Source organism: Scyliorhinus torazame, chromosome 4, assembly GCF_047496885.1.
Source record: "Scyliorhinus torazame isolate Kashiwa2021f chromosome 4, sScyTor2.1, whole genome shotgun sequence".
Classification (NCBI taxonomy): Eukaryota; Metazoa; Chordata; class Chondrichthyes; order Carcharhiniformes; family Scyliorhinidae; genus Scyliorhinus; species Scyliorhinus torazame.
The window spans coordinates 231505699-231532267 of NC_092710.1; the positions used below are offsets into that span (position 1 = coordinate 231505699).

A 26569-nucleotide genomic window follows, 5' to 3' on the forward strand; every position below is an offset into this window, starting at 1 on the left:
ATTTACAGTGCAGAAGGAGGCCATTCGGCCCATTGAGTCTGCACCGGCTCTTGGAAAGAGCACCCTACCCAAAGTCAACACCTCCACCTAACACTAAGGGCAATTTTGGACACTAAGGGCAATTTATCATGGCCAATCCACCTAACCTGCACATCTTTGGACTGTAGGAGGAAACCGGAGCACCCGAAGGAAACCCACGCAGACACGGGGAGGATGTGCAGACTCTGCACAGACAGTGACCCAAGCCGGAATCGAACCTGGGACCCTGGAGCTGTGAAGCAATTGTGCTATCCACAATGCTACCGTGCTGCCCTTAAGAACAAATAAATCTACACTATATCATTTTACCGTAATCCATGTACCTATCCAATAGCTGCTTGAAGGTCCCTAATGTTTCCGACTCAACTACTTCCACAGGTAGTGCATTCCATGCCCCCACTACTCTCTGGGTAAAGAACCTACCTCTGACATCCCCCCTATATCTTCCACCATTCACCTTAAAGTTATGTCCCCTTGTAATGGTTTGTTCCACTCGGGGAAAAAGTCTCTGACTGTCTACTCTATCTATTCCCCTGATCATCTTATAAACCTCTATCAAGTCGCCCCTCATCCTTCTCCGTTCTAATGAGAAAAGGCCTAGCACCCTCAACCTTTCCTCGTAAGACCTACTCTGCATTCCAGGCAACATCCTGGTAAATCACCTTTGCACCTTTTCCAAAGCTTCCACATCCTTCCTAAAATGAGGCGACCAGAACTGTACACAGTACTCCAAATGTGGCCTTACCAAAGTTTTGTACAGCTGCATCATCACTTCACGGCTCTTAAATTCAATCCCTCTGTTAATGAACGCTAGCACACCATAGGCCTTCTTCACAGCTCTATCCACTTGAGTGGCAACTTTCAAAGATGTATGAACATAGACCCCAAGATCTCTCTGCTCCTCCACATTGCCAAGAATTCTACCGTTAACCCTGTATTCCGCATTCATATTTGTCCTTCCAAAATGGACAACCTCACACTTTTCAGGGTTAAACTCCATCTGCCACTTCTCAGCCCAGCTCTGCATCCTATCTATGTCTCTTTGCAGCCCTCCTCACTATCCACAACTCCACCAATCTTCGTATCGTCTGCAAATTTACTGACCCACCCTTCAACTCCCTCATCCAAGTCATTAATGAAAATCACAAACAGCAGAGGACCCAGAACTGATCCCTGTGGTACGCCACTGGTAACTGGGATCCAGGCTGAATATTTGCCATCCACCACCACTCTCTGACTTCTATCGGTTAGCCAGTTCGTTATCCAACTGGCCAAATTTCCCACTAGCCCATGCCTCCTTACTTTCTGCAGAAGCCTACCATGGGGAACCTTATCACATGCCTTACTAAAATCCATGTACACTACATCCACTGCTTTACCTTCATCCACATGCTTGGTCACCTCCTATGTATGTTTCTGGAACATACCTCTTCATTCACCTGAGGAAGGAGCAGCGCTCTGAAAGCTAGTGATTTCAAAACAAACCTGTTGGACTTTAACCTGGGTCCAGTCACCCACATACTTCTTACTGTGTTCACCCCAGTCCAACGCCGGCATCTCCACATCATGTCCATAAACAGCAACTACTTCAAGTAGAGTTAAATTGACAGCACTTAGCTCTTTATTTAGGGGATCTCGATGGGAGGTCTCTTTACTTAGGCAATTTTTCTAGAGTCTCTCTATTTAGTGGTCTCTGTAGGGGTCTTTATTTAAAGGGTCTCGGGGGTGCCATTATTTAGAGATCTCTGGGAGGGTCTCTTTACTTAGGCACTTTCTCGATGGGGCCTCTTTACTCGGGGGGGGGGTTCTGGATGGCTTTTATTTAGGGGTCCCCGGGGTCTTGGGGGGGGGGGGGGGGCTCCAGTCACCCACATACTTGGGGTAAGGGGAGGGAAATCCAGGGGGGTGGGTGTTGAAGTGTGAGGCGGGGGGCGGGGGGGTGGCCAGCCGTGAGACCTCGTTATCGGCGAAGGATAGTGAGTCGCTTCCTGATCTACTCTTGTATCAGATGCAATTCAGCTCCGATGGGAGAATATGGGGCTGGATTCTCCGATTTTGAGGTTATGAGCATGTGTCTCGTCTTACGCCCAAAAGGTCGGCGCTGCCCCCGCAGTGATGCTCTGCCCGGTGGGGGACTAGCAGCCGCGCCACCTATCTGCAGATACAGACGGAGAATTGCCGGGTTTGTTGCCGCACATGCGCACGGCAGGCGACCTGCGGCGGTCGCGCTGCACAGCAAGGCACCGGCTGCGCGTGGGCCTGGCTTGCCAGATAGTAACACTCCTCGCCATCTTGGACCACCCCCACCATTCCCCGCCTAAATCCCCCTGGCAGGAGAACGGCTTGCCCTCTGACTATGGTGGCGCTGGACACAGTCCACGGCCGCCACGCAAGGTTGACGAAACATCAGACCACACCGTTTTGGAGTGGGCGGGGCATCTGAAAAACAGTCCTGCCCGATTTCGGCGCCAAAACAGATTCTCCGCCAATCGCCGAACGCGATTTCGGCATCGGCAATCTTCGAATCCAGCCCACGGTCTCCCAAATGGAGAAGCTCGCCCAGGATTTTCAAACTGAGAAGTATTAATTCATTCATTGTTCCGCCAGATGAGTAAAACTTATAAGCACTTATTCCATGAAGTCTGACAAAAGTTGCATGTTGGGTGATTAATTTGTGTAAATAAGGAAGGAAGTGAGGTGAGGATAATGGATTATTGTGGAACCATTGGGTTTATGAGGAAAATAACTTATAATGCATAATCTTTATTGTCAAAGTAGGCTTACATTAACACTGCAACGCAGTTACTGTGAAAAGCCCCTAGTCGCCACATTCCAGCGCCTGTTCGGGTGCACAGAGGGAGAATTCAGAATATCTAATTCAACTAACAGCATGTCTTTCGGGACTTGTGGGATGAAACCGGAGTACCCGGAGGAAATCCACGGTGACACGGAGAAAACGTGCAGACTCCACACAGACAGTGACCCAAGCCGGAAATCGAACCTGGGACCGTGGAACTGTGAAGCAACAGTGCTACCCACTGTGCTACCGTGCCGCCTTGAGGATCAGCTAGATCACAGCGCTGATACTGGAGTAATTTAAAGGAAAGCAACTGGTCATGACGTGTATCTTCAGTGTCAAACCATATGATGTTGAAACTATTTTTTATGCAAAACAACTGGAAAGAGAATCTCGAGTCCAAAGCAATGGGTTGAATCTTACCAGCTGTCTGGGGATTGGATGGGAGGTGGAGGGGAAAGAAACACTTAAAATTTTAGGTGTGATTGGGGGCCCCACTACTGTGTCGGGCGTCTGCTAGCTCAATGATGAAGACCTCGCAGCAGACTCCCGGGATGGGGAGAAGGGAGAATGCACCTTCCTTTTTTTCGCATTTGTTCTTTCACAGAGAGGCCCCCTGACGTCCATGGCTGCCCTCACGGCACTGGCACTGCTGCACTCTCAACCCATGCTCCCGAGGCCTGCCTGCTTGGCCCAGTGCCCTCAGATCCCACTTACCTGGTTGTGAGGGTGCATGCAAGTCCACCGCTACACTCTCCTCTTCAATTGGATTGGATTTGTTTATTATCACGTGTACCGAGGTACAGTGAAAAGTATTTTTCTGCGAGCAGCTCAACAGATCATTAAGCACATGGGAATAAAAGGGAATAAAAGAAAACACTTAATATGGCAACACAAGGTATACAATGTAACTACATAAGCCCCGCATCGGATGAAGCACACAGGGTGTAGTGTGAATGAGGTCAGTCCATAAGAGGGTCATTTAGGAGTCTGGTAACAGTGGGGAAGAAGCTGTTTTTCAGTCTGTTCGTGCGTGTTCTCAGGCTTCTGTATCTCCTGCCCAATGGAAGCAGTTTGAAGAGTGAGTAAGCCGGGTGAGAGGGATCTTTGATTATGCTGCCCGCTTTCCCCAGGCAGCGGGAGGTGTAGATGGAGTCAGTGGACGGGAGGCAGGTTTGTGTGATGGACTGGGCGGTGTTCACGGCTCTCTGAAGTTTCTTGCAGTCCTGGGCCGAGCAGTTGCCATACCAGGCTGTGATGCAGCCAGATAGCAGTCCCGGCAATGGCTATTGTTCCTGGCAGCATACCTGGACTGCCCGCTCTGTAATTGGCTAGGAACTCTAAGACGGGTGGTTATCCTAAATAGGAATGACCACCCCAATTGCAGTGCAAACATGTGACGTTGGATCAGCTTCTTCTTTAGGATGCCTGCTGACTGCATTTAATTCAGCCCAATGTGTCTGTTCAATGTGGCTTCCCAAAAGTATTTCAGTCAATATCCTGAGTTCATTAATTTTATTTTTTCTTGCACAGGATGTGGGCGTTGCTGGCCAGGCCAGTATTTATTGCCCATCTCTAATTGTCCTTGAGGAGGTAGTGATGAGCTGTCTTCTTGAACCACTGCAGTCCATGTGGTGTAGGCACACCCACACAGCAGGAAGGGAGTTCCAGAATTTTGACCCAGTGGCTGTGAAGGAAGGGCGATATATTACCAAGTCAGGATGGTGTGTGGCTTGGAGGGGAACTTACAATTGGTGATGTTTCTATGCATCTGCTACCCTTGTCCTTTTAGGTGTTCGAGTTCATGGGTTTGGAAAGTGTTGTCAAAGGAGCCCTGAGAGTTGCTGCAGTGCATCTTGTGGATGGTACACATTTCCGCCACTGTGCATCAGTGGGAGTAAATGTTTGAAATGGTGAAAAGGGTGCCAATCAGGCAGGCTGCTTTGTTTTGGATGGATGATTATTTCAGATGAAAACATGCTAAATAATATCTTGATGTTAACACATGTTTAAAAAATGAATATTCGTCTACTTTGGTGTAAGAACAGAATCATGATGTTGAGTTTGATAGAGGGGTAATGAAGGGATATGAACACTTCTTCTATAATTGTGCTTCAAGACAAAGTTAAAATGTCATTATTTATTTGTGCTGCCAGAGAAGAACACTTACATGTTGCAAGCTCTGGACTTAATTAAAATTGTGGGACTACAATGGGACTGGATTTCCATTCCTGGCACATAGAGCTCCTGTCAGTCTGTAAGTTCATAAAATTACCAATTGGATTGGATTTGTTTATTGTCACGTGTACCGAGGTACAGTGAAACTATTCTGCGTACAGTGCAGACAGATCATTCCATACATGAAAAGGAAAAACAGGGCAAACATAAAATACAGAATGTAAATACATCGACATGGCCATCGGGTGAAGCATACTGGAGTGTAGTGCTAATCAGTAGAGAAGATGTGTGGATCAGACCAGTCCCTAAGAGGGCCATTTAGGAGTCTCGTAACAGTGGGGAAGAAGCTGTTTTTGAACCTGTTAGTGTGTGTTCTCAGACTTTTGCATCTCCTGCCCAATGGAAGAAGTTGGAATAGTGAGTAAGCCGGGTGGGAGGGGTCTTTGATTATGCTGCCCACTTTCCCAAGGCAGAGGGAGGTGTAGACAAAATCAGTGGATGAGAGGCGGGCTCGTGTGAGGACTGGGCTGTGTTCACAACTCTCTGAAGTTTCTTGCGGTCCTGGGCCGAGCAGTTGCCGTACCAGGCTGTGATGTAGCCAGATAGGCTGCTTTCTATGGTGCATCTGTAAAAGTTGGTAAGAGTCAATATGGCCATGCTGAATTTCCTTAGTTTCCTGAGAAAGTATAGGCGCTGTTGTGTGGTAGAAACAATAGTATTTGTGGTTTTCTCCACATCTTACATTTTATTTGTTATTTTTTTCTGATTTTGTGGCTTCCCGTGTAATACTCCATTCCAAAAATTCGACATTTAGGACTCGTTTTTGCTGCATTCATGTTGTGCTGCCAGATGTGCAACAAGGTGAGACTTTGTTTATGCTCTTGACTCTACATTTTAAACTCCAAAGATGGAGCCATTTTAATATTTAAGTCGGCCCGTCCAAACCTGTGGACATTAACAGCTGCCCACACTAGTTTTTCAGGAGGAAATTGGAACAGCTCTCAAGCAACCCAAAGCTGGCAGAGATCGATTACTTTAGCTCTTCACCTTTTTGGAATCATGCATGGTTTCTTCATGCATGGGATCCACTGGGCCTGAGAGCGTGAACTAGTAACTGTAAATTATTGGTTGTAAAGTGCTTTCAAAGAAAAGAACAAAGAGAATTACAGACAGGAACAGGCCCTTCGGCCCTCCAAGCCTGCACCGACCATGCTGCCCGTCTGAACTAAAAAACCCTACCCTTTCGGGGATCATATCCCTCTATTCCCATCCTGTTCATGTATTTGTCAAGACGTCCCTTAAAAGTCACTATCATATCTGATTCCATTATCTCCCCCTGCAGCGAGTTCCAGGCTCCGACCACCCTCTGAGTAAAATAAACTTATCTCTTACATCTCCTTTAAACCTAGCTCCTCGCACCTTTAACCTATGCCCCCAAGTAATTGACCATTGCACCCTGGGAAAAAGCTTCGGACTTTCCACTCTGTCCATGCCCCTCATAATCTTCTAGGCTTCTATCCGGTCGCCCCTTAACCTTCGTTGTTCCAGTGAGAACAAACCAAGTTTCTCCAACCTCTCCTCATAGCTAATGCCCTCCAGACCAAGCGGCGTCCTGGTAAATCTTTTCTGCACCCTCTCCAAAGCCTCCACATCCTTCTGGTAGTATGGCGACCAGAACTGAACACTATATTCCAAGTGCGACCTAACTAAGGCCCTTGAAAGCTGCAACATGACATGCCAATGCCCCGGCCTTCTTGACTACCTTCTCCACCTGCTTTGCCACTTTCAGTGACCTGTGTACCTGTACACCCATATCCCTCTGCCAATCAATACTCTTAAGGGTTCTGCCATTTAATGTATATTTACCATCTGTATTAGTCCTTCCAAAATACATTTCCTCACATTGTCCAGATTAATCTCCATCTGCCATCTCTCTGCCCAAGTCTCCAACCGACCTATATCCTACTGTATACTCTTGACAGTCCTCAATTCCACCAACCTTTGTGTCGTCCGCAAATTTACTAATCAAACTAGTTACATTTTCCGCCAAATCATTTATTTACATATATATATATATAACAAACAGAAAAAGGTCCCACACTGATCCCTGAGGAACGCCACTAGTCACAGCCCTCCATTTGGAAATACACCCTTCCACTGCTACCGTCTGCCTTCTATGACCGGGCCAGTACCCATCTTGCCAGCTCACCTCTGATCCCGTGCGACTTCACCTTCTGTACCAATCTGCCATGAGGGACCTTGTCAAAGGCCTTACTGAAGTCCATGTAGACAAGATCCACTGCCCTACCCTCATCAATCATCTTTGTCACTTCCTCAAAAACTCGATCAAGTTAGTGATACACGACCTCCCCTTCACAAAACCATGTTGTCTCTCGCTAATACATCCGCTTATTCCCAAGTGCGATTAAATCCTTTCTCGAAGAATGCTCTCCAATAATTTCCCTACCACTGATGTAACGCTCACTGGCCTGTAATTATCTGACTTATCCTTGCTAGCCTTCTTAAACAAAAGAACAACATTAGATATTCTCCAATCCTCTGGGACCTTCCCTGTATCCAGTGAGGATATAAAGATTTCTCTCAAGGCCCCAGCAAGTTCCTCCCTTGCCCCTCTCAGTATTCAGGGGTATATCCCATCAGGACCTTGGGACTTGTCTACCTTAATGTTCTTCAAGACCCCCAATACATCCTCCTTTTTGATCTCAACATGACCCAACCTATCTACACATCCTTCCCCAGATTCATCATCCACCAAGTCCTTCTCTTTGGTGAATACTGACGCAAAGTACTCATTTAATACCTTGCCATTTCCTCTGGCTCCGTGCATAGATTCCCTCCCCTGTCCTTGAGTGGGCCAACCCTCTTCCTGGCTACTCTCTTTCGGATGTCCTGAGGCTGCGAAATGTGAACTCTTTCTTTGCCTCTTATCCAAGGATGTTTCCAGAACTCCCTGAATTGCTGCAGCAATGGGCAGACATTTCTTTGGATCAGAAGTTGAGTTGCAGGGAAAATGGGATTAAAATGTCAGTTCTGCCCCTGTTCCTCACAGCCAGTGCACACCCAGTCTGCAACTTCTCCTCAGGAAGCATGGGCCCACATCCTACCAGTTTGAGCCTCAGTGCTAGCAGCTACTTTTCATAATTCAGGTTGATTAGAAGAAAGTGACATTTAGAATAGCATCATAAACAATTTTATTTGTTTTTTTTATATATAAAATACAAACTTTGAAATAATGAACAGCTTCATGGCTATAAATGCATCTCATTACAACTTATCTTCGAACAATGTGTTTTCTGACAAGAGGACCTTGAGTTTATACATTGAGTTTATAGTTCACTGTGCAATTTTGAAACATTGATTCCTATTGGCTTGGTTTTATTGCATTAGTATATTAACTAAAGTGCCTTCTTATGAATTAATTGTGGCATCATTGCTTTGTGGGTTTGGAATTCAACACTTTTGTGAGATAATTCTGGTCATGGTTTTGAGTAGGTACATGTGGAAAGCAGAAATTAACCCGATTTTTACATTTCCTATGAAATGAATGAAATGAAATCGCTTATTGTCACAAATATGCCTCAAATGAAGTTACTGTGAAAAGCCCCTTGTCGCCACATTCTGGCGCCTGTTCGGGGAGGCTGGTACGGGATTTATTTTGTGCCATTTCAATGCACAACTTGACACAACATAATGAGAACACCTATTTGTCACAGTGTATTTCATAAAATTAGCACTGGTTAGTGTAGACCTCATTCGGTGTGAGACCTTTATTTGCTGGTCGCCCTAAAAAGGGGTCTTTTGTTGTAATTCTTTGGCAGGCACTTTTGGGTTTCATCCAAAGGGGCGTTTCCCCTTGCAATGGACTAAAATAATTCCTTTAGTGAAGTAGTTGCAGTAAGCTAATGTTTGATATATAATTCTAAACTCTTGAAGCGATACATTTTAGCCACATCATTCATTATAAAAAGAATTTTCAGTTCCTTTTCTCTGGGTTAAGGTGGGGACAACTGACACCAAATTAACTTGAAAATTGGAAAATGTAAGTGGCCAATGCATACTTCTGATGTCATGTGAAATGACGGACTTCCTGTGAACTACTGTTGCGCAGTGCAAATCCAAAATGCCAGAGGCAGTAGTGCGACAGATTGATAAAAAGACTTTGGCAACATGCTTTAACTGGAGCGCCCACTTGTCAGGTGGTGGGCAGGGCTCAAGCTATGTCTGCACGACAGCCTCAGCAAGAGCACCACACCACATTTGTCAGCTGGCCTTATTGAAACCTTCCATGTGAGTTGCAGGAGTGCCGTAGGTAGCTCACCAGGAGGATGGGGTGAGGTGGGTGGAAGGTTTGGGGAGGCGGGGGGAGAGGAGAGAATGGAGACTCAACAGTGTGATTGATGTAAATCAAAAAGTTTGACTAATTAAAAACCCAGAGAAGGATGAATGCATATAATCAGAGGAAAATAAACCACTAGACTCTTCTGAAGGTAACTGAACATAAACCTGGTCATTTTCACGTAACTGTATTATAGCACTTGCTGAAGCTTGATCAACATAACCTTCTTTATAATCATCATATGTATACATTACTGGTTCACTATTTTTGAACAGCCCAACCCAAACATTTCTTTCTTTGACTTGTATATGGTAAGAAAATTGATAGATGCCTGGTATTTGACATGTAAATACCCCAGTTGATGGATCATAATCATTGTTTTGATTGGCTACTATTTTGCTAAAAGCTATTGGCTGCCCTACAGCGGGAAATGGTCCTAAAAGAATGGCTGTGAAAGCTGGATATGATCTTGTGCTGTCCGGGATGAAACCACCATTAGAATACCCATATTTTCCTGGTTGTACAATTTCTGCAGGGCGCCCTGGTGGACCAGGTGGTCCAGGCGGACCTGGGGGGCCTTGTTCACCCATTGGGCCTGGTAGTCCATGTGACTCTATTTCATGAAAACCAGGAGACCGACCTGGTGGTCCAGGAGGGCCTGGAGGTCCTACATCTCCTTTTTCTCCTTGGAGTCCTGGCGTACCTGAACGTCCAGGTGGACCATTTCGACCTGGTGGTCCAGCAGGCCCAGATAATCCAACTTCACCTCGGAATCCTGGTGGCCCTGAAGGACCTGGAGGACCATGACCACCTGGCTGACCACCTGGCCCAACTGGTCCAATGGATCCTTTTTGACCAGGTGGTCCCCTTAGTCCTTCTGGACCTGGTGCACCAGGTGCTCCTGGAATTCCTGATTTCCCTGGGGCACCTCCAGGGCCTATTTCACCTTTTAGCCCTGGATACCCCTGGTTACCTCTTGTACCTGGTGCCCCTTTTTGTCCAAGTGCACCTGGTGCACCGGATGCCCCTCTTAGACCATGTGGCCCAGGTGGGCCAGATGGCCCGATCAGTCCTGAGCTTCCTGGGATGCCAGGTTCACCTCTCTCTCCTTTCTCCCCACGATATCCTGCAGCACCTGGGGCACCACGGTCTCCTTTAGGTCCTGGTAAACCTGGCCTTCCAAAACCTGGAAGACCAGGCTCGCCTGATGCACCTCGTGAACCCGGAGTGCCCTTGAGTCCAGGCGGTCCTGGCAACCCTGGTGTGCCATCTGCTCCAGGCTTTCCAATTCCTGACGGCCCGGGTAATCCTGGGCTGCCTCTCTGACCTGGGTGACCAGACATTCCAGGTGGACCTGCTAAGCCCTTTTCACCTTTTTCTCCTGGGGAACCAGAGAGGCCAGGAGCTCCTGGTTTGCCATAGCCTGGTTCACCACGGATCCCCTGTGGCCCTCGTAGACCTGGAGGACCTCTTTCACCTGGATGTCCTGGAATTCCAACTCCTTTTTCTCCTTTTGGCCCAATGGGACCAGGATACCCTTGTTCTCCTTTTCCCCCAGGTCGTCCTATTGCTCCTGTAGAACCAGCTGGACCTGGTGGACCCGGTTTACCGGGAAGCGATATTCCGGTTGGTCCAGGATATCCTCTAGGTCCTGGTTGGCCTTTCTGTCCTTGTGTCCCCTGATGTCCCATGCCACCTTTTGGTCCAGGAAATCCTCTTTCACCTGACTTTCCTGGTGCTCCTGGAATACCAGATTTCCCCATTCCTGGCAGCCCTGGCGGTCCTGGCTGCCCTGGACGACCAGATATCCCTGGACTCCCAACTCCTGATTTTCCTGGGTGTCCTGTTGGGCCTGGTGGACCCTGGCGCCCTGGAGGACCAGCTGGCCCACGATACCATCTAACTGTTAATGTTAATAGACAAAAAGAAGAGATGAGGTTTAGATTGCGAGTGTCAGGACAGTATTTATGTTAGTTTTTCAAAGTTTCCTCATTGTAAGGGCATAACTGATTTCAGTACTATCCTTCTATATTTTTCAAGGGTACACATTTTTAAGAATAAATAAAAGTCATTTTGAAAAATGTTATATTTTTACATCAATTAACAACGTGGAATATGAGCTATATCAGAGAGTGAGCAACCAGATATTAACAACACCTTGTCAATGAATAAAGGGAGTGGTGTGGGATAGTATTCGAAAAGTTCAGCTAAAGCTGCTTGACAGAACAGGGTTCCATGGAAATAGTGCTAAGTTCATGTTTTAGAATTCATGTGGGATGAGTTTTGCATACATGTAATTTTACACAATTAATTGCATATTGGTGCGCTTATTTGTACAAGCCACTGAAGGAAACCATGATTGTGTATTTGTTTTATTTTGCCAGTAATGAGAGCACCCGTGCTTTTTCTGTGGTTTCCCAGCTTGCAGCATCTCACAACTGAAGTACATTTGTACATTGAGGGAAAAGCCAATATTTTCATTTTCGTGTATGCTCCGAACTGTGCGTATTGTCTGTAGTTTTACATTGGAAATATTTTGCTTACAGTGATGGCGTAAATTGTTGCATTGAGTTCCATTGCGTGTACAGCACAAAAACAGGCCACTTGGCCCAATTGGTTTAACTGGTGTTTATGCTCCATCCGAGCCTCCTCCCAATCTGCTTCAACTAACCCCATCAGCATTATCCACATATTTCTTGCTCTCTCATGTGTTTTCCTAGCTTGCCCTTCAACATGCTGCGCTATTTGTCTCAACTGCTCCTTGTGGTAACATGTTTCACATTCTTACCACTCTTTGGGTGAAGGGGTTTTTCTAGAATCCCCCGTTGGATTTATGATTGACTATCTAATCTCTGTGATCTCTAGTTTTGATCGCTCCACCCCCCATAAGTGAAAACTTTTTTTAGTCTACTCTATCAAACCATTTAATTCCCTTAAACAAAGTCTTGTGGCTCAGTGGGTAGTGCTCCGACCTCTGAACTCGAACCTCTGGATTCAAGTCCCACTGTTGGACTTAGTGGCCATGGAAGGAGCACTTATGGCCAGGTTCAATCGGTTGATAATCAACCTCCTAATCCTCCTAACGCTTTCCTACCAAACCCCAAAGGGAAAAAAAACCACGAGCCTTTCCTGATCAGTATATTCTCTTGGTTTTGGTGTCATTCTGTGAATATTTTTCCAACATTGTCTAATACCTCTATATCCCTTTTTATAATATCAAGATCAAAACTGCACCATATTCAAATGTGGTCTAACCAAGGTTCACATACAGGTTCAAAATAGTTCTGTTTTTCAGTTCAATCTCTCCTGAAGTAGTCAAGTCTTTCTAAATCATCTTATTAACCTGCACCATTACATTAAGTGATTTATGTAACCCTAACCGTAGATCCTTTGCCTCTGTATTCCATTTGTGACTTAGCACGATAGCGCAATGGTAGCACTGTTGCTTCACAGCGCAGGGACCCAGGTTCGATTCGCGGCTTGTGTCACTCACTGTGCGGAGTCTGCATGTTCTCCCCGTGTCTGCATGGGTTTCCTCCGGGTGCTCTGGTTCCCTCCCACAAGTTCCAAAAGACGTGTTTGTAGGTAATTTGGACATTCTGAATTCTCCCTCTGTGTACCCGAACAGGCGCCGGAGTGTGGCGACTAGGGGATTTTCATAGTAACTTCATTGCAGTGTTAATGTAAGCCTACTTGTGACACTAATAAAGATTATTATTATTATTACTTAATCCAAGCAAGATATGGCTTTCTTATGCTTCAGACCAAACACCATCATTTAATGGGACATTTTTAATTGGGAACTACAAGGAAATGATCTAGCTATATTATCTGCTGTAAACCACATGGTGGAATCCCAGTTAGAAAGCACTGATGCATCAATACTCTTGGGCTGGTTGACTTGGGATGTAAATGATTCAGAAACTAATACAAAGGGTCTTGGAGAATAGGAATATATCCCTCCTGTATCAGTATATTGTGGGGATGTAGTGAGATAACACAGAATTGTGAGATAGGAGATTCTGAAAATGGTAACTTTGGAGAGTCTGTTAGAGTATGGGGCACTAATAGAGAATTAGGTCAAGACTAGGAGGAAGAAAGCCTGGAGTCCAGGAGCAGTAGAAGGAAAGATAAGAAGTTCTGAATGATTAAGTTCATTTGCCCACTTTGTTCTTTCTGTATATTTTTATGATTTGATCATCTGAGTGATTTGTCATTGATTGTTGTCTAGTTGCTTTCTTATATTTTGATTTCCACATTTTGGTTTTTATTTGCTGCTTTGAGCCTATCAACAAAGAGTTTAAGTTGGATGTGATGATACTATATAATGTGCAAAGTATTATAAAGACCACACGGCCTACAGTGATTAAATAAGTGAAATTGCATTTTTATTACAAAGGAACTTTATTGATACTTTTAGCCTTGTACTCTGACGATGTTGCCAGACCTGATGAATGATCCTGCAATTTCTGTTTTTATAATCAATGGTTCTGTTTGCTATGAAAGGATACAGGACGTGATATAACGGGTTAAAAAAAGAGTCCCGTTGTGGACGTGCCAAGAGGGACCCTGCTATCGAACGGGACTCTTATTTTATCGGGCCTTGGTGGGGAAGGCCCTGCTGAGAAATGAAATGAAAATGAAAATCGCTTATTAGAACATAGAACGATACAGCGCAGTACAGGCCCTTCGGCCCACGATGTTGCACCGAAACAAAAGCCATCTAACCTACACTATGCCATTATCATCCATATGCTTATCCAATAAACTTTTAAATGCCCTCAATGTTGGCGAGTTCACTACTGTTGGCGGTAGGGCATTCCACGGCCTCACCACTCATTGCGTAAAGAACCTACCTCTGACCTCTGTCCTATATCTATTACCCCTCAGTTTAAAGCTATGTCCCCACGTGCCAGCCATTTCCATCCGCGGGAGAAGGCTCTCACTGTCCACCCTATCTAACCCCCTGATCATTTTGTATGCCTCTATTAAGTCTCCTCTTAACCTTCTTCTCTCCAACGAAAACAACCTCAAGTCCATCAGCCTTTCCTCATAAGATTTTCCCTCCATACCAAGCAACATCCTGGTAAATCTCCTCTGCACCCGCTCCAAAGCCTCCACGTCCTTCCTATAATGCGGTGAGCAGAACTGTACGCAATACTCCAAATGCGGCCGTACCAGAGTTCTGTACAGCTGCAACATGACCTCCTGACTCCGGAACTCAATCCCTCTACCAATAAAGGCCAACACTCCATAGGCCTTCTTCACAACCCTATCAACCTGGGTGGCAACTTTCAGGGATCTATGTACATGGACACCTAGATCCCTCTGCTCATCCACACTTCCAAGAACTTTACCATTAGCCAAATATTCCGCATTCCTGTTATTCTTTCCAAAGTGAATCACCTCACACTTCTCTACATTAAACTCCATTTGCCACCTCTCAGCCCAGCTCTGCAGCTTATCTATGTCCCTCTGTAACCTGCTACATCCTTCCTCACTGTCGACAACACCACCGACTTTAGTGTTGTCTGCAAATTTACTCACCCACCCTTCTGCGCCTTCCTCTAGGTCATTGATAAAAATGACAAACAGCAACGGCCCCAGAACAGATCCTTGTGGTACGCCACTTGTAACTGAACTCCATTCTGAACATTTCCCATCAACCACCACCCTCTGTTTTCTTTCAGCTAGCCAATTTCCGATCCACATCTCTAAATCACCCTCAATCCCCAGCCTCCGTATTTTCTGCAATAGCCTACCGTGGGGAACCTTATCAAACGCTTTACTGAAATCCATATACACCACATCAACTGCTCTACCCTCGTCTACCTGTTCAGTCACCTTCTCAAAGAACTCGATAAGGTTTGTGAGGCATGACCTACCCTTTACAAAGCCATGCTGACTATCCCTGATCATATTATTCCTATCTAGATGATTATAAATCTTGTCTCTTATAATCCCCTCCAAGACTTTACCCACTACAGACGTGAGGCTCACCGGTCTATAGTTGCCGGGGTTGTCTCTGCTCCCCTTTTTGAACAAAGGGACCACATTTGCTATCCTCCAGTCCTCTGGCACTATTCCTGTAGCCAATGATGACATAAAAATCAAAGCCAAAGGTCCAGCAATCTCTTCCCTGGCCTCCCAGAGAATCCTAGGATAAATCCCATCAGGCCCCGGGGACTTATTGTCACAAGTAGGCTTCAAATGAAGTTACTGTGAAAAGCCCCTAGTCGCCACATTCTGGCGCCTGTTCGGGGAGGCTGGTACGGGAATGTGAGGCCGCACATTGCAACGGTCGTTAGTGTAGGAAGTGATCAGCATCTCTCGATTCCCCCAATGTGACCCCTGTGCCCTGCCGACTTTCCTGTCGGGGCATCCTCGAGCCTTTCGCACCTGACCTCAAGGGCAGGGAACCCCAGAGCCCGATCCTCAGCGTAGGCAAAACGCCAGCTTGGCACTTGGCAGTGCCAGGATGGCACTTTCAGGCTGCCAGTCTGGCACTGCCAGGGTGCCAGGCTGGTAGTGTCAAGGTGCCAGGATGGCACCAGCAGTGCCAGGGTGCCACCCTGCCCAAAGGTCGACCTCCTGGGGCCTCGGATCACCTCAGAAGTGTGCCTAACTGCACACTTATGTATGTAAATTTAGGTCCTGCCCATTGTGGGCAGGATCCAGATCACAATGTCTCGCGAGATCCCATTTGATCTCGTGAGACGTGACGTGCTGGGTAAATCTCGCAAGAGGCCCCTCACGAGATTTACCAACCACATCCTGAGCCGCCATTAGATCGTGCCCACAGTGTTTAAGATAAAGACTGGGATAGATGGAGAGAAATTATTTCCTGTGATGGGGAGGGATTGGAGGTGGAGTCCAGAAGAAAGGCATGGGAATGGAGGTGGAGTCCAGAAGGAAGGCATAATCTTAAAGTCAGAGTGAGTGTGTTTGGGATTGGTGTGATGCTTCACACAGAGGAGAGCAGAAATTTGGAATTCTTCTCCTACCTCCCAAACTGCCCCCTCCCGACCCTCCACCACCGCAGCCACCACAGGAAAAATGCCAAAGAGGTTACACCACTATAAAATGTACAACCTGAGATTTTTTCTGCGTAAGGATATTAATGGAGGTAGAAGCAAGGTGGCTAAATGGAATGAGCTATAGATAAGCCATGATCTGACAGAAATGGTGGGACAGGATGATGGCTGAATGCCTATTCCTGTTCCTTTGGGAGTACCAGGGAGGGTAGCAGGCTGCTGTTGATAAAAAGGCTATTTGAGACTGGAGAATGTTGTTTTTACACATTTAAACACATCCTTATCCAATGATTATTAGACTTTTCCTCTTGTCACTCTTTCTTTCTCTGGCATAACCAGACTTAATTTTTCTGAGCCAACAAAAAGTGCAATGATTTTAACATTTGTGTGTTAGAACTTGAGGTTGGTCTGCAGGAGGAGGTCTGGGTCTAGTTACGGTGAAGATGGATCAGGTTTACAGTCGTGTCATAGTAGGCCAGGTTGTGATGGAAAGGGACTTCATAACAAATGTGTTCAACGTAAGATAATTACTTAAGATAATACTTGGTCGAACTCCAGCAGACACCCTTCTACACAAAAGCCACACTCTTGACTATTTCTGGGCACCAGCACTTTTAAAAATTCAACACTTGAGTGGACAGATGTTGCGGGGAGGGAAATGGGGTGTTACAGTAGTCGGAATATCAGCTTGCAAAATGAGAGAGGAGGAAGTGGCAGTAGTGAGGGTTTGATGTTTGGTGGTGGAAAGATTCAATTATAGCAAGGACAGGTAATGGTAGAAAAATGATATTGGCAAAAGGGCAATAATTGGGGGTGTGTGGCATGGATTTTGATCACTATGGTGGTTTACGACAGCATAGATGTAAGTCACTTTAAAACTCAAACGTGGCAAACTCATTAAGAGGTGCGTAAAATGAATAGGTAAGCTTAATTATGATAGGCATAATAATAATAATCGTGTATTGTCACAAGTAGGCTTCAATGAAGTTACTGTGAAAAGCCCTTTGTCGCCACATTCCGGCGCCTGTTCGGGGAGGCTGGTACGGGAATTGAACCCGCGCTGCTGGCCTTGTTCTGCATTACAAGCCAGCTGTTTAGCCCACTGTGCTAAACCAGCCCCCTGGTTGGAAATGCAGGCCAGAAAGTACGTGCTGATTGGAAAGAAAATATGTGCATACATCAGATTTGTTAGTCGCCAATGGTAATTTCTCTGATATTCAAAGTGAATGTAAATTCTGTTTGTACAACTACCCATTCCTCACCTCCCGAACCATGGAAAACAGTCACTTGGTTTTCTTCTGAACTATCCGAACTTCGGCCACTGTTTTGATAACCTGTTTAACGTAAAGTCAACAAAACAAGTGTGTAACTTTCAAATCTTTCATTTGTTACTTTGCGTTCATGTACAAGCACAAAAATAAAACCTGAGAATGGCTGTTGCCACCATCGTTTTTTTTGGGGGCCCCGGCAGTGGGTGGGGCGGGGGGTTAGGGGGAAGAGTGGTGGTGAGGATCAGCTGCAATAACTTAAGCAGAAGGTTATGTTCAGTCATATCACGAAGAAGAAATAGAGTAAGTTATAGATACAATGGCGAACATTTCTCAGTTTTACACAAATAATACATGTAATTTTAATAGTTCATATTTTGTACATGTTTAGAAGTAAAGTAGAATTTTTGTTCAAGTCTAATCCCGATTTTGTTAAAGCATAAAATGGGGAACAGAATAAAGGTTATACTGAATTTGAAATAAATGCAAATAACTGGTTTTACAAATTTTTCATGTTGGTCACCTCGGATTCTTCACGCTTAGGGGGAGGTATGGGCGTAGTGGTAATGTCACTGGACAAGTAATCCCGAGGCCTAGCCTATTGCTCTGGGCCACACAGGTTCAAATTCCAGCCGGCAGCTGGTGGAATTTATGTGAAACTCATCAATTGTGCTTAAAATCCATCTGGTTCACTAAAGAAAAAGGTTAAAAGGTTAAGGAAGGAAATCTGTCACCTTTACCCAGTAAGGACGACACGCGACTCCAGTCCCACAACAATATGGTTGACTCTTACCTGCCCTCTGAAATGGCCTGGCAAGCCAATCCAGCTCAAAGGCAATGAGGGGTGGACAAAAATACTGGCCTTGTCAGCGACGCCTTCATCCAATGAAAGAATAGATTTCAAAACATCTTTCTTTCCTCCTGTGGTTACCACATCCTTATTTTTAAAAATAAATCTGCAATGTGGCAATTATGAATTATAATCCTTCCTTTGTTAGGTAAAAACATTTAGTGTTGATTTTTAATCGAGCTGCATATGAATAAAAAGTAAACAAAAGTTCAAGAAACCCTCCATGTTTTTGATGGCTATCCTCAAAACAGAAAGCTTTGAAAACAAACCGTTCGGCACAATTTTTAAGATGGGAAATAGCCAAAATGGACTAAACTTTAGGAACTGGTTTTAGTTTAACTGTACTTTAAGAGTTTGAACCTGATTGATTGTTTTTTGAAGAAATATATATTTACTTACAAAAGGCAGGGAGCAATAACTGTATGCAAGAAACTCTTTTATTTCAAGAAACAGGGAAATGATTGAACATTGAGTTTTCAAATATTTTGCCGCTTGTCCGTAGCAAAATTTGTTAGTGTTCCAGAAACTTTTTGGCGCTAATTATGCAACGGACTAAACCTGTTTCAAGACTTATTTGTTGGTTTTAAATTTTTGCCTTCATAAAAGCCGTACTTTGGGTTGAATTTAGCTTAGAAAGGCAAACATCTCAACCATTGACAATACTACCTTTGTTTAGTATTACATTAGACTGTCTGCTTTGACCACGAGTTCTAACTCACCCCTTCTGACTCAGTCAAGATTGGTTCCATACCACTACATTAAGTAATAGTAGAAGACTGACTTGCTACTGGTTTTGTGAAAATTATTTAATTTCTGTTGTATTTTATTTGCAGTATTATATTAGTTAATGGACATGGATAAATTTTAAAAAAATATTTCCAGTATTACTTAAGTAGCATAATATTTTGTGAATTGAATTATTTTGTGCCATTTCTACCAGCTATGTGAAACCATTAGAATTTTCTTAACTACAGTTAGCCAGCACGATGTTACAATTTTATAATAGCTACAAACGTTTGCCATCTAAATCAAAAATCGTATTGAAGTAGGTTTTAAATGTTTTGCACTTCAGTTTGAATGAATTTATTTTGCTTTATTGGAGCACATTAATTTAATTGACAGAGACATTTGTGGAAAAAAACAATTGGGAGACCTCAATGAAACACTAAATACCTAGACAGGAGTTAAGGTTGAGGAAAAGGTAAGTCAAGAAGTAGTGATTAGCTGATGCAACAGCAACAGTTAGAACCGTTGCTCAGAACAGGGAACAAATTTAAATTAGGAAGATCCTGAAAAATGAGTGTCTCAACTTGCAGCAATTTATTTTTTGTTTCTTTTTTGCAAATATACTGTATCTGTTTAGTTTGTGCAAAATCAGTCAAGAGAATTTTCCATTTCTTGTGTTTTGCTTGTCCCTTATGCTAATTCTTCAATGACTGTGTTCATTCCTGCTGAATACTTATTTGTTGGTAGATTCCCTGTCTGATTAGCTCTAATTTGTTGAGTCCAGGTAGTATGGAGTGTGGCGTCAACTTTGAGTTACGTTGTTAACAGTTTTGAGGTAGGACGTGCTAAATTCAAGTTTTTTATTTATATAGATAACAATTATAAGTTATAATATTTGAAAAAATTAGCTGTTCAGTGTGAGTTTTTTTCCCCCTTTCGTAATTTGGTATTGGTATTTAGTGAAAATGAGTGAACAATGTCCAAACTAGACTTCTCTCTAACCTTCACCATGACCATATGCAAACATTCCAAAATCTATTTCATGTGTTGACACTTTCTGGAAGTGAATTTTGTTATTTCTCCTAATATTCTTCCTTAATTGTTTTCTGTTTCTTGTTGCACACTGTTTTGAAGCAGTAAGCTAGATCCGGGCCGATTTTTCCAGGTAGCAGTAAGCGCACAAAGGTCTCATGCAATTTCACACTATTAAGTATTCAACATCTGTTCTGTACCTTCTCTTCGTTGGCATGGGCGATATTAAGAATTTGCTGTACAAGGATGCATGTGAAACTGCTTACTTATATAGATCGCTACTACAGAGCTTTGCTGAATTACAATGTTGCTCTTATGGAGTAAATATTACATAGGATTAATCAATTGTACAAATGGAAGATTCATGAGTGACCATGCACTTAATATCCTTCAACTAGTCTTCCCTGATAACTCAAACATAACAGTGTGCTATTGTAAACAACATAGTATATAGCCTCTCATCTTGTGTGTTATATAATTAATTTAAAAACAATTTTAGGTGCAGAAATTTAATTCTAAGTGGGAATTAACTGACGTAAAGTTTTCGGTGAGTGTTGAGGCCGGTGAAATTCCTTTGTCCTCACAGCGTCTTGTTTTGAGTTGTACACTGCTTACATTAAAAACTCATCGGCCTGGAATTTCCTGAGAGCTACCATAAGAACGCCACAAGTAATGACGATTTATGATACAAAAGAGCCAGGATATTTGGGGGCAAAGGGTCTCCCTTGATATTTTGCACCAATTCATAGAATCATAGAATTTGCAGTGCAGAAGGAGGCCATTCTGCCCATCAAGTCTGCACCATCCCTTGGAATGAGCACCTCACCTAAGCTTCAGTAACTTAAAATCTGTTGCAAATATGTTTAGGATAGTTTTCACAATCTATTCCAATCGAACAGTCAATTTTTAAACCTCTTTCTTTGCCAGTCCTATTTTGTTTAAACACAGCCACTTAGGCAATAAAGCCACTCTTCCATGGACTGTATTGAACAACAGCAACTCAGATTTATATTGCACCTGTAACATTTTAACGGAGTAAAAGCAAAGGACTTCATAGATGGACGGCACGGTAGCACAGTGGTTAGTACTGTTGCTTCACAGCGTCAGGGTCCCAGGTTTGATTCCGGGCTTGGGTCACTGTCTGTGTGGAGTCTGCACGTTCTCAAGTGTCTGCTTGGGTTTTCTCCGGCTGCTCTGGTTTCCCCCCACAAGTCCCGAAAGACGTTCTGTTAGGTAATTTGAACATTCAGAATCCTTCCTCGGTGTACCCGAACAGGAGTGTGGTGACTAGGGGATTTTCGCAGTAACTTCATTGCAGTGTTAATGTAACCTACTTGTGACAATAATAAAGATTATTATTACTAGGAGAGTTCGCAAACAAATTTTGACACCCAACCACACTAGGAGATATTAGGACAGGAGACTGAAAGCATAGGTGAAAGTGGTAGAATTCCTAAGCTCAAGGCCAAGGCTGCTAAAGGCATGGCCACCACTGATGAGTGATGAAAATTGGGGAGGCTAGACTTCAATGAGTATAGAGGTCTTAAAGGGTGGTCGGGCTGCTTATAGAAATAGGATGGATTGATGCCACAGAGATAGTTGAAAGCAAGAATAAGAATTTTAAAATCGAGATATTGTGGAGTTAGCTCAATTAGCTCAACTTCTAGCATGTAGTTCATAATAATCTTTATTATTGTCACAAGTAGGCTTACATTAACACTGCAATGAAGTTACTGTGAAAATTCCCTATTCGCCACATTCCAGTGCCTGTTCGGGTACACAGAGGGAGAATTCAGAATGTCCAAATTACCTAACAACATGTCTTTCAGGACTTGTGGGAGGAAACCGGAGCACCCAGAGGAAACCCATGCAGACACGGGGAGAACGTGCAGACTCGATGCAGACAGTGACCCAAGCCGGGAATCGAACCTGGGACCCTAGTGCTGTGAAGCAACAATGCTAACCGCTGTGATACCTTGCCGTCCCACACCAGCAGTGTGGGGTTTGATCCATGTTCTGATGATTGAGGTGGACCTAGAGCCTCCTCACTGCTCCAAAGTTAAATTGCAGCATAAGTCATGATAATTGTGGATATTACCTGGAGAAGAATATATTTGTGGACTGGGGGTGAATGTAGGTCAGTGAGCACACAGTTTAACCTTCTCAAATGTAAGCTTTCTTCATAAGTGCGCTCAATTCCACAATATCCCAAAACACCAGAATATCTATTTAACCTCCCACTTCCACTATTTGACACTCAGCAGCTGCTCCCCACAACCACATATCCTTCTCCATCCTCCCTATTTCTGACTCCAACCGTACTGTAGTCACTGTTGCAGGCTTTTGGAAACTATTGTCACTGGAATTTAATTTCACATACTGTGAAAAGCATATTTTGTTTGAGTACTAATTTATTTTGAATTTTATTGAACTATCCATTTTATGATCTAGCAGAATTTCTTAAGAATACGGAGCATGAGGAGTTTGTTTTTCTCATCAGATATGTCATCTTAAAACACCCACATGAAACAATGCATTTACTGAGAGTGACTCGTTTATGTGGAAATGTTCACTAGTTGAATTGGAGATAATCCATGTTCTCTAGGTTTAAATAAGTCACGATGATGACAATGCCTGTGGGATAATTAATGTTCTGTGACTCGCGTGAGGAATGCACATTTGTTTATGATGCATTAAAATGATTTTTTAAAAACTGATTTTCTTGCATGAATCTTGATCCATAATCATAAAGCCCCATGATTTTCTGTAATACAGTGTGGTGACCAAATATTTTATTCAAAATCTAGTGTCTGCACTCACAGAGATTATTTCAATTAGATAGCACGAATTATGGATTTCATGGAGCAGTGCACCAGCATGTTGTGCCACCTAATATTTGACTACAAGTTTGTACAGGAATGTCCTAGTCTCACCGTGGTTTGTCTGGGGAGTTGGTAAAGGATTCTCCTTTGGGAGGGACAGAAAATTGAAGAGTACATCAACCTGTGACCTCCTTTGCATTCCATACTGTCTGGAAAAGTGAAATGTTAGAGGTATAAATGGATTGCCCACTTTAAAAGAGTGACGCAAGATCTGGGACCTTTACATGAAGAATATTGAAAAATAGTGGTGGGAGGAATATCACTATTAAAGTCGGTTGTCTGAAATATAGTTTGGTTTAAGATGAAACCATAAACAAATGACTGAATTACAAATAGAGCTGCCCCGTTTCTGTCAACTTGGATTAGCATGCTTATTGAAACTCACATGGATCACAACATAACACTTACCAGTTGACTTATGTACATTATATCTATAATATCCAAGTCCATTGACCAAGGTAACAGACAATAGCAACAGAAGTGCACCATTCTCTCTCAGAGCCATGTTTGTAGTTCAGATCTGTAAAGTATTGATAGATTTTTTTTTGAACAATGATTGAAATGAAGGTATGAGCTAATATAATGACTCAAAATCTACAGTCCACTATAGATTTAATGGGTACAGTTATTAGCAGAATATAGAGTATCTGCAACAAAATATTGTTTTCCAAAAGCGAGAAAACATTAATCTTAACATCTAACGTCCCGCTGTAGCACTACAAAAGCTACAATAGTTTGCCTGTAATTAAGTAGACAGAGTACACATGTAACATGTTATTGTATCGACATGCCATTAATATATGATATACAAAGTACTTTGCAAGCAAAATGGCAATTAGCATTTGACTTCATGCTAAACTCAATTCAAATTGAAATTCCAACATACCTTATCTCCAAAATCAGTGTCGTTTTCCAATTAATTATTTATCCTCTGAAATAGTGGGGTGTCTGATGAAGAAGTGTTTTCAAAAACAATACATGTTGCTATTTATATATGAGAAAGCTTACTCATGCACACTAAATTCAATAGCTCCTCCTTTCAAATGCAAGTACCAATTATGCTTTTTCATTTTGCACATTGACAAGTTGTATCAGGTTAGTGGTTTCTTCTGGTTTGTGTTGCCTTGCTTTCTTTGGCATTGCTCTCCCCATGAAGACATTTTCAAATGCAGATGTTGAACAGATTTCTGAATTGGGTTTAAAAGGCGTGCATGGTTTGTTTTTAATTTGTTTGGGTTTAGAAAACTGACATAAACAACAGGTATTGCAAATCTATTTTATTGATCTTATTTTTCTCTAATTGTAGTTCCAAATAAGCTACATGCACCTATAGATGTACTACATCAGCTGATCATATTTGGGTGATAGATTTCTTGGCCATCTAGCCCCAAAGTTTGCAACAGTGACTGCCATTAAGAAAATGATATAAATAAAAGGACAAAATCAAGATGTAAAGAATGGAATGCCCCATGTGTTATATGCTCAAATGTGTTGTTAACGTGGAACAGTAATGGATGGATGGAGTATGTAAGAGGTAACAGTTAGAGACATATATTGCGGAAAATAAAGAGTGCTAAGATTCAGAGATATATTCCTCCAGTGACATTTACAATTGGTATCAGTATTTCTTCTACAAATAATGAAATGATGCATGGTTTTGTTCACTGAATAGTTTACATTTGTTCAGATAGTAAGAAATAGTTTTGAGTTTTAATCCTCTTGTTTTAAACATCAGTAAAGCACCGTGATGTTACTTCCCTTCGACTCTTTTTCGATTTATTAATTATGACACTTTAATAATCATATGTTGTGGTGATGTCACTGAAATGTTAAATTCAAGTACTGTAATTAGGAGAGTTAAATAGTTTAATTTTCAGTGACTTATTAATTTATGCATCATTTTGGGTGATTTAAGCATTAGAAGTAAATCACAGGAAGAAAATTGAACTATGTAGCAATTTCATTAAACATTTACAACAGTATAAAACAATGTTGAATGAGGTAGTTTTGATAATGATGCAAAGGTTCTTGTTCAGTGACTGGAAGGCAGAGGGGTGGGGAGGGTGAAAGACAAAGGAGCAGGATTAAATTCTCACACATGTTCCGCTATTCAATCCGATTATGGCTGATAGGGCTGAGTGACAGGAAACAGAGTAGTGGCTAATAGATGTTTTCCAGACTGGAAGGTTTGCTGTGAAATTTCTCGGTGATTGGTGTTGGGACCTTTGCTTTTCCTGATATATATATATTAATGACCTAGACCTTGGAGTAGAAGGCACAATTCCAAAACTTGCAGATGACACAAAAAAGCATTGTGAACTGTGAAAAGGTTTTTGTAGAACTCCAAAGGGACATAGGTTGGTAGAATGAGCAGAAAAGCGACAGACAAAATTTAATGCAGAGAAGTGCGAAGTAATTTATTTGGTAGGAAGAACGCAGAGAGGCACTCAGAAATATAGGGTACAATTCTAAAAGGGGTGTATAAGTGCAGAAGTAATTGAAAATCAGGACAGGTTGAGAGAATAATGAATAAAACATGCAGCTTTCCTATGATTTTTTAAACAAGGCATAGAGTATAAAAGCAAGGAAGTTATGTTAAGATTATATAGAACACTGGTTTTGCCTCAATAGTGTATTGCATCCAGTTCTGGTCATCACACTTTAGGAAATATGTGAAGGCAAGACGGAGTGCAGAAATGATTCACAAGGATGGCCCCAGGGATGAGAAACTTCACTACCTAGATAGATTGGATAAGTAGGAACTATTTTCCTTGGAGAAGAAAAGTTTAAGAGGAGTTTTCCATTGACACTGTTGGAGCAAGAGGTCTGATTAGCCGGCAGCACTTGTAGGCGTGACTTCTTCTAGTTTGGGAAGGAATTCCCATCCTAATCCAATTAACAGACCATTGAATTTAAGCCACTGGCCTCCACATACATTCCAGCCCACGGTGTGGAAGTAACCAAATCGAGAGGTAACAAAGGCATGGATGAGAATTTCAACAACAGTTGAAACAGGGCAGGGCAAAATCCACATATGTTATGGAGGTGGAACTAAGTGGCCTTCGTGTTGGCTCAAATATATGGTCAGAAGATCCATTCAGGTCAGTTATGACCCAGGAGACCAGGGTTTGTTCGAGGGAGAAGGGTGATGGCAGCAGCTGAGAAGAATTTGAAAGTACAAGAGGAGGCAGAGACTGAACAACAATGCCTACGTGGGAGTTAGCCAGGACCTTTTGCCTTTTTGGGCTATGTACCAGTTTTGTAACAAATACTTATTTGGTTACTTAGCCCTATTTGTACAGTTAACCATTAACATTTATCCTGGTTTTACTGTGGTTACCTTATTTCCCAAACCTTCAAACCTTGCCTTACTTAAATTTAAAACTGCGGTTGTGACTCTCTTATA

At 43.1% G+C, this 26569-nt stretch overlaps 2 protein-coding genes across 3 annotated transcripts in view; one reads left to right on the forward strand and one right to left on the reverse strand.

Moving 5' to 3' along the window:
• The window catches only part of nt5dc1 (5'-nucleotidase domain containing 1), a 764356-nt gene that overhangs the window by 267999 nt on the left and 469788 nt on the right, over positions 1-26569 (forward strand). The gene's annotated exons all lie outside the window — the stretch shown is intronic.
• On the reverse strand, positions 8210-24114 carry LOC140410803 (uncharacterized). The gene is made up of 4 exons (XM_072499427.1): positions 24050-24114; positions 23572-23683; positions 17668-17739; positions 8210-11274 (listed from the first exon to the last, which is right to left on the reverse strand). The coding sequence occupies exons 2-4, from the start codon at positions 23666-23668 to the stop codon at positions 9440-9442; spliced, it is 2004 nt and encodes a 667-aa protein (XP_072355528.1). The 5' UTR covers positions 23669-23683; positions 24050-24114; the 3' UTR covers positions 8210-9439.

Coding starts and splice junctions, on each gene's coding strand:
- LOC140410803 (XM_072499427.1), bottom strand. CDS start 23,668: ATGGCTCTGAGAGAGAATGGTGCACTTCTGTTGCTATTGTCTGTTACC. Junction 17,740..23,571: donor TAATGTACATAAGTCAACTG/GTAAGTGTTATG, acceptor TACGTTAAACAG/GTTATCAAAACAGTGGCCGA. Junction 11,275..17,667: donor TGTTTTCCATGGTTCGGGAG/GTGAGGAATGGG, acceptor TAACATTAACAG/TTAGATGGTATCGTGGGCCA.